Source organism: Lissotriton helveticus, chromosome 9 (assembly GCF_964261635.1).
Source record: "Lissotriton helveticus chromosome 9, aLisHel1.1, whole genome shotgun sequence".
NCBI classification, from domain to species: domain Eukaryota; kingdom Metazoa; phylum Chordata; class Amphibia; order Caudata; family Salamandridae; genus Lissotriton; species Lissotriton helveticus.
The window spans coordinates 1,272,957,381-1,272,965,832 of record NC_136070.1 but is presented as its reverse complement, the minus strand read 5'-3'; the positions used below and the strand labels follow the sequence as shown (position 1 = coordinate 1,272,965,832).

Below are 8,452 nucleotides of genomic sequence, written 5' to 3'. Positions count from 1 at the left end.
TCTGTCTTTAGACAAACTTAAGACAAAATCCTAACTTCTGTGAATACCAAAAGTAGTACGTTTAGGATTTTGTCTTGTCTGTCTTAAGTCTGTCTTAAGTCTGTCTTAAGTTTGTCTTAAGTCTGTCTTAAGTCTGTCTTGAGACAAACTTAAGACAAAATCCTAACTTCTGTGAATACCAAAAGCAGTAAGTTTAGGATTTTGTTTTACGTTAGTTCTGTGAATCGGCCCCATTGTCCCAGCGTTGCACGCTGTTTACAGGTAGATCAGGTAAATGGTCATAGATACAAAGTCAAGCGTCAGGTGAAGCGCTTGAAGAGTTTGGGTGAGCTGGACTTCTGGTGGCTCTCTCAAGCATCTCACAGACTCTCTCGGCATGTTAGCTGAAGCCTAGAAGTAAAGGTGTAAACATAACAAAGTTGAGCTCATGCAGCGAGTGCTGAGAAAGACCCACCAAAGACATACATCTCCATTTGTGATTCTCAAATAGCAATTTTTTGCGAATCGCTATTTGAGAATCGCAAAATGCTATGTATGTAGGATTTGCAATACATTTTGTGAATCCTACATATTCCTTAATTGCGAATTTCAAATTGTGATTCACAATTAAGGAATACCTCCCCATTCATTCCTATGGGCCTAAAGGCCCATAGGAATGAATGGGAATGGATGGATGGATGGATAGGTTTTCATATAGCGCAATATCACCGCCAGGTCTCCAAGCGCTTTGCATTGGGAACCCGTCCTGGTTTTTCCCTGTGAGAGAGCCCCTACTGGGTATCCCCAAGGTGAAAGCCAGGCATCCCGCCGCAGGGGGGATGTGGCGCACATACATGCCCTAAGGGCATGGATGTGTGCCACATTATACTTTGAAAAATGCAAAAAAGTGCATTTTTCAAAGTAGTCGCAAATTACCACTAACTTGAAGTTGGTGGTAATTTGCGATTCCTTAAGGCCAAATTTCACTTTTCAATTTGCGATTCCTTAAATGAAATCGCAAAATAAGGAATCGCAAATTTTGCGATTCCTTATTTTGCACGCAGATTTGCCTCATACATACCATTTGGCAAAATTGTGATCGCAAACGCCGAAATTCTGCGGATTTCGGCGTTTGCGAATGCGTTTCTGCTTGATACATATGGCCCTCAATAGGATAATAGAGAGGAAATGACATAAAAGAATGTGGCGACCCCATGACAGGTTCAAACCAATGAAGGACGCTTAGCTTGTGGGTACGGTCGGTCTCATGTCAAGCTTTAGCCAACATCCATGAACCTCCACCACCTGACCTGCATGTCTGTTGGCTGAGGTACCGATGCCCATATCAGCTGAGGCGTTGCACCTGTGGTGGGTACACCCAATGGTACGTCTACCATGAAAGTTCAGTCCTACTTGGGCTTCGCGTAGGATGGAGAAGGAGATGACGCCAGAGGCTGGTGGCGACCACGATGGAGTTAAAATGGGTCAACGAAGTGACATCACACCGCGAGGAGCTGTCGGGGAGGTCACCTGTGTACTTCCTGTCTCTACCACTTCCTGATTCTTGCCCTTGTTTCCCTATGCAGTGGAAGGTGGAGTATGACTGCTTTGACGCAGACGTGGGAAAGAACGTGTCGGTCTCCGTCGCGACCGTTCCAGATTACAACGTTGGAGTATTGCGACATCACGTTCTTCGCAAGGAGGATTCTGGTGAGATAACGCGAAGGAATGCACATTAATTATTAACAGTAGCATAGCGTGACAAAGATTGCAATCTTTTATTCACATTCCGTGCCTAAACTATGAATCTACATGTTATCTGGTGTATTTTGGAAGAAAAGCAAGTTTATGTCTTTATCAAACAAACTCTCCGTAAACGTGTCTCTTTCCTTCCTCAGGGTACAATAAAGGCATTTATTGCAGTTTCCATGGTATAACACAGTGGGGTCATAGATGTGATGCAGGAATTAGGCACCTGCGATTTGCAGTACTGTGAGGAGGGTTATTTAGTGGGTGCACAATTATTGCACCATTCCAAGTTTTGCACCTCGGAATGGGGAATTACAGGTAAATTGGAAGTTCCCGGTGAGCAGGAATCCCCAGTCTTCTTGATACGTGTATGTTTTATGAAGCAAAGAACACAGCTTCTTTTTCCTCTTATCTTTGTTTCCCTCTTCGCCAGGCCCTCCCTTCTCCTACGAGTTCGATGAAACAAAACGACAGATTACTGTTTCCGTTCCACCGGGACCCCGGCTCAAAGCAAGGCTTTGTCACCAGGAGCTTGTTGTGTGCGAAGAGCTTCGAAACAGAAGCCTCCAAGAGGTAAGGAGGAGATGGCTTCCAACCAGTCAAGCCGCCACTTTTCGGCTCTATTCAGAAGCTCCCTTTTGTCGTTGTTTTCTGTATTTTAATTATTGCCTCTAATGTGGGTTTTCCGATGCCCTCATCACGTCATCAGTCGGTGCACATTTTATGGAGTTAAATACAAATACTGGAACTCGCTACCTGAGGCTCTGCGTAAATCAACATCTCTCCTGACCTTCAGAAAACAACTAAAAACCTTCCTGTTCTAACTTAACGTGTCACGTGAGAAATTACTTTCCTGACCCGTCGTATGTTATCCCCCAGGTTAAGTGCCGAGAAGCCCCCGGGTGATTCTCGCGCTATACAAGAACCCACTAACATAACATAAACAAGGGCCTGGGAAGCATGTATATGTCTTTTGTTTCCCGTATTTTCAGTAAGCGTGGGCAACGAACTCCGCTCCGCTACCAGAGATTGCTTAACTACGCATTACATCTCCGCCACGTAGCAGAGTTAGCTACTGCACCCACAACCCTTTGATAAAACAACTTTACCTTTACATGCTAAAAAGCATATAACCAATTTACAAAAGTGAACTCTGAAAAATAGTGAGGTGATGATTTTGGAGTCACCTCTAACCTAGGGGGAGGGCAAGCAGATGCCTTGAACACAATGAGCATATCATGCTGGACGATTTGGTGGTGGTCCCATCCTCTTAGGACCACAAGAAGCAAAGTTATGGGCAAAAATACAATGCCAACGAAAGGCCCAGAAAAGCTTTATAGGGCGAGATTCTAGAGTGCAGTGAATATTAAAAAAAATATTGCTATATTTTCGAGCGGGCAAGATTCTAGAGTGCAGTGAATATTAAAAAAATATTACTATATTTTCATTTTTATTTGAGATGACTATATGCCTTTTTGCATGTGAATATAGAGGGGCAGATTTACAAGCCCCTTGCGCCCCTTTTACGCCGCCGTTCCATCACTTTTGTGATGCAGCAGCGGCGCAAAAGATGCGCCATGGTGCGGGGTACTTACAACGTGACGCATCAGGGAGATGCTTCATGTTGTAAAGCCCTGCGCCAGAAGGAGGTGTTCCTGCGCAGGGGCGGGGGGGGGGGTTCCGACGCAGGAACGCCTTCTAAAAGTGGCTGAGTGAAATCTACTAGATTTCACTCAGTCACTTTTGGTCCATGCTGCATCAAAACCCTGCGCCTGCTTGAAGCAGGCGAAAGGATTGACGCAGCATTGGAAGAATAGGCCCCCCCAGAGCATTACTGGAACTGCGTCACGCTTGCGACGCAACTCCAGCAATGCGCCGCGTTTACAGCACAGATGCGTCACGCATCTGTGCTGTTTTTGCCCCATAGTGCGCGGCATTGTAAATGCTGCGCATCCAGGGTGGCTGAGCCCTGACGCACAATAACTGGTGCATCCCTGCTGATATGCAGGGATGCGCCAGTTATTGTAAATCTGCCCCAGGGTTACTTGTTGTTTTATCAAAGGACAGAGTTTTTGTTCAATTCTGCAGAATTCCGTGCATGCTGAGTGAGAACAACGTGGTGTTAGTATTAGCAAAGCCAATAAATATAGCATTTGCAAATTATGGTGTGATGGTTCATTTAGTTTTATTTTTCAAGCATTTACATATAACAAATAATAATAACACATGATGAATGAATACATGTAAAAAAAATGCCTTTGTGTAAACAGGAGAAACATATGTTCTCAAGAAAAAATAAGTCGAAAATTACACATCGCGCCAGGCAGTCATCCTGGAATGGGATATTGCATAATGTATCATTGTTCTGGAAGAGTACAACAATGATGCACCTATGTCAAACCCTTGCACACCAATCTGAAGATTTTTACAAATATAACAACTTTTGAAATCAAGAAATGCCCAATAATGCACAAGATGTTTTTAATATTAATGTCTTGTTCAGCTTCCAGCCAACACGTGTTTCGTTGTTCGGGACAAGAAACCCGCGACTTCCTCAGGGCTTAAACTCTTCAACTTGATATGTTATGCCTTTTGGCTGGTTATATTTCCGCCCCAGCCTCAATCTGTCTGGGTGAATAAATAATAATCAGTATGTGGGTCTCAAGACAAGAACCATTCTCTCTCGAGGCAGTGCTGCGAGTCTCCGGGGCCGATTCACAGAACTAATTTAAGACACAATCCTAAACTTACTACTTTTGGTATTCACAGAAATTAGGATTTTGTCTTAAGTTTGTTAAGACAAATTTAAGACAAAATCCTAACTTAAGTCTATCTTAAGTCTTTCTTAAGACAGACTTAAGACAAAATCCAAACTTCTGTGAATACCAAAAGTAGTAAGTTTAGGATTTTGTCTTAAGTTAGTTCTGTGAATCAGGCCCTCCATAATTAGTATGCTACATCAGAGTTAGGCTGATGTAGCCAGGGCCGGACTGAGAACCAAAACCGGCCCTGGCAAAGTGCTCGGCCTCCCCCCTGGGGGTGAGACCGAGCTCTTTGCCGGGGCCGGTTTTCGGCCGTTTTTGTTGCAGGGCCGATTTTGAAGCTGTGCTGCAAAACGACCCTGTAACAAAAACGGCCCCCAGGGCCCAAAACCGGCCCCCACCCTTGCGGCCGATCGGGGGATTGCCCGGTGCCCGCAACAGCCAGTCCGGGCCTGGATGTAGCATACTAATCACGGAGACTCGCAGCACTGCCTTGAGTTTCTTGTCCCGAACGACGAAATACGTGTTGGCTGGACGCTGAACAAGACATTAATATTAAAAACATCTTGTACATTATTGGACGCTTCTTGATTTCAAAAGTTCTTATATTTGTAATAATCTTCACATTGGTGTGCAAGGGTTTGACATAAGCTTTGGGATCTGTTGATCCAAATTTGGAGGTGTTGGATGATTGCCTCCTCCCTATGCACCCAATAAATTATTAATACTGTATCATTCAAGAGCACCGCAATGTGTGAGCACCACCACTATCCGGGGTATAATCATCCCTATTTACTCTAATAATGATGCACTATACAGTATGCCATTCCAAGATGTTGCCCAATAAATACTGTACTGAGGTGCCATAATGGCACGATATTGAGCATAGTGTCTCACTGTTGAACCATTCCAAGATGGCCGGACCTATTGCTTTTAAACATGGTAGCCATCTTGGAACAGAAAAACATTGCTACACTGCGGACAACATAATTGCAAAATGGCCACCCGGTTTAGAAGCTGTGGCACCACGGATGTGTGGCATTGCGTATGCAATAAAAAGCTAGTAAAAGGCCTCATAACACTCTCTTGAGAACTGGCAAGTACTGGACGACAAGAAAGAATAAAAAAGGAAAAAGAATAGAGCTAGAAAGCGAAGGACCGGCCCACAGGTCCAGCCACTGAAGTTCACTCATTTGCAGGTGGGCCTGCAGATGTGAGCCAGGGAAATGCTTTAAGTCACATTTGAACACAAGTCAAAGGCTGGAAAGGGCGGACTCTTTGCTATCTAGGGGGGCATTAGGATCTCGGGCGGATCGCCACCGCCCGCATGGCGGTGGCGATCCGCCCGAGATCCGTCCCCGCCTGCCACCCATTCACCCCCCCCGCCCCCACGCCATATTACTGTGGCGGGGGGGACCACGGCGGACGGAAAGACCGTCCGCTGCTTTTCTGCCCATCCAACAAGTCGACCGGGTGGAAAAGAGTTTAATATGGTGGCGGTGTCTGTTAGACACCGCCAGCCATATTACTATAGGGGCGGAAACATGCCTGCTGCCACGGAGAGGCATGCGAGAATTTCTTGCGGGGGCCTGTTGCGGGCCCCCAGGGACTCTGGGGGGTGGGGAGTGCACATGGGGAGTATTTATGGTACCCCCCTGAATTTTAATAGACAACGTGGCTGGCACCGTGCGGTGCCTGTCACATTGTGCTATGGAATGCGCAACATTGCATTGCGGCGGGCGGTGTTTTCAGCGCTGCCCGCTGCAATGTTAAATATGTTGGATGCACCCGCCACTGTGGCGGGTGTATCCTAATTGCCCCCATGGGACCCCCGCCCTTATGGTGGGCAGTCCCTCTTCACATCGGGATGGCGGGCGGACCAAGTCCACCCGCCATCCTAAGGAGCCCCATAGTGTCATGAATGGAGGTAAAATGTGAAGAGCACTTGAACAAACCAGTGGCGAGAGAGATCTTACCTAAAGCCCCTCAATGCATGAGTATGCAATGTGTATTTATGATTTGGTCCATTACAAGAGCCTGGCAGACAGCTGATGCTGTCCTGCTAAACTTAAATGGGCCCTGGAGTAAAATGTCTGAATGAATGCCTGCATGTGACCAAAACAGCTCTGGAAGCTCTGACTTTGTACAGACCAGTGATGACGCAGGAACACATTGCTCATCTGCCCTGTCTCTCTGAATATTCTCCATTAACTCTGTGTTTTATTCTTTCTGGCAGATAAAACCCTCCTCATCCCTGACTGCTGTCCTGCAGTATGAGTACCTACTTCCCTGTCTTTGCATCGAGGTACAGTCATTCGTCACTCCTTAATTTCAGGATAACGTTGTCTGGTCAGATGTCTCAGTGTTCTGGGTGCCTGCTTCAGAGGCCTGAGAGTCACGTGTGTGAGTCCTAGCACTGTAACTCAACCTTCATCTTTGTAAGGTCGATACAACAAGTACCATCCAGCTAGGTGATATTAACATGGGTTAAACTGCTAAGAACCACTTTGGCTTCTGATATTTGCTGCAGGAATATATGATGGGCCTTTTGAGCAGGAGCGACAGAAGGTTCAGGGTATTCAGTAATATGGCGTGAAGGGGGATTATGGATGTGGCGGCGGGGGGACCTTGGACATCGGCTTCAGGGGGAGGAGGATAGACGAGAGAGCGTACTCACCCGGGGTGGGCTCCTCTGCTGGTGGTTGGTGATGGGCTTCTGCAGAATTGATGGAGAGATGAAGTGATAGACGCCTTGTTGTCACGAAACATGGCAGGAAATGGAACCAGAGATGCGTTGTCGCGATTTCTGATCATCTCCAAGAGATATATCTATTTGTGGATAAAAAACAGCCCTGCTACAGGCGATGTTTCATCTACATGTTGACATTATTCAATCAATTCAAAAATCCTTATTTGGGATAAAAATCCATAAAAGAGCTCAATATGTACAAATACAGCCCTAGTGAACAGGGAATTATAGTGTATCTGATAAGAACCATTCATTATCACTTTGAGAATACACAGTGGTCTGTGCAGTTCGTGATATGTCGCGAAAACGACATAAAAATTAGGATACTAATCCATCATCCTGAGATTATCAAGGCATGACCATGCAAAGTGCCATCACAAAAGCTTTACAGCGGCATCGACATCATAAAAAATAAAAGCCACAAATAAAATAACATGATAATAACACAATCCCTCCATGTACCATATAAAATGCATAAACGATATGGGGGCCCTGCACGAAGAATTCTGCACCCTGTGATGTTGATGCCGTAGTCATGAGGCCAAGAGTAAATTTAAGGCTCATCCACACTCTATGATCTAGCTAAAATGGAGGCTCGCCCTTTGTTCCTGAGCCCGCACACATTCAGTAAAAATCAAGAGACAGCAACAATAATAGATTGCCTTACATCACTTCTAAGGACACAGATTGCTGTGCCACAGCTTCTGAACCCCAAATTGCGACAGAGTGGTAAAATCCATTTCCTATTAAACCCGACAGACGATGGGCAAAAGAATAGAGCATAAACTAAGGTTTCGGATACCTCGGGACAAAGGGAGAGTTATCCTGTAGGCAGGAGTCCATTTGTCCGAGAGTGGCCATAGAGGCACTGTCCAAAATCTAAATTTCATCTAAAGTGTTTTGGCTTTGTAGTCTTTGTTTTCTATGAAGGCAGTTGTGGGGATACTATTTTGAGCAGTGGCCAGTGTTAAATTATCAACGTACCGCCAATATAGGCGCTTGCGCGTTCTGTTCAAGACTCCTAGAGCTTCTTGAGAGTAAGCCTTGGTTCCCACCCCCCACCTCACTCAGCTGCCATTGGACGTATCTAAACCAGGGAACTCTGGAAGCCCCGGTCAGCCTCAAAGCAACCTCCAGGCCCTGTCGATACAGCAACAGTGCTGGGGAAGCCCGGATCCTGCGCCATTGCAGTAATGGTCTAAGGCCCACTTTA

At 45.8% G+C, this 8,452-nt stretch overlaps 1 protein-coding gene across 3 annotated transcripts in view; it reads left to right on the top strand.

Annotated features, from left to right (window-relative positions):
• Positions 1–8,452, top strand: part of IL17RE (interleukin 17 receptor E) — a 156,737-nt gene that overhangs the window by 107,402 nt on the left and 40,883 nt on the right. For all 3 annotated transcript variants that reach the window (XM_078661842.1, XM_078661841.1, XM_078661843.1), the window contains 3 exons: positions 1,566–1,689; positions 2,162–2,301; positions 6,727–6,795. In XM_078661842.1, the coding sequence (XP_078517968.1) occupies positions 1,566–1,689; positions 2,162–2,301; positions 6,727–6,795 (333 nt within the window). The remainder of the gene's footprint in view (positions 1–1,565; positions 1,690–2,161; positions 2,302–6,726; positions 6,796–8,452) is intronic.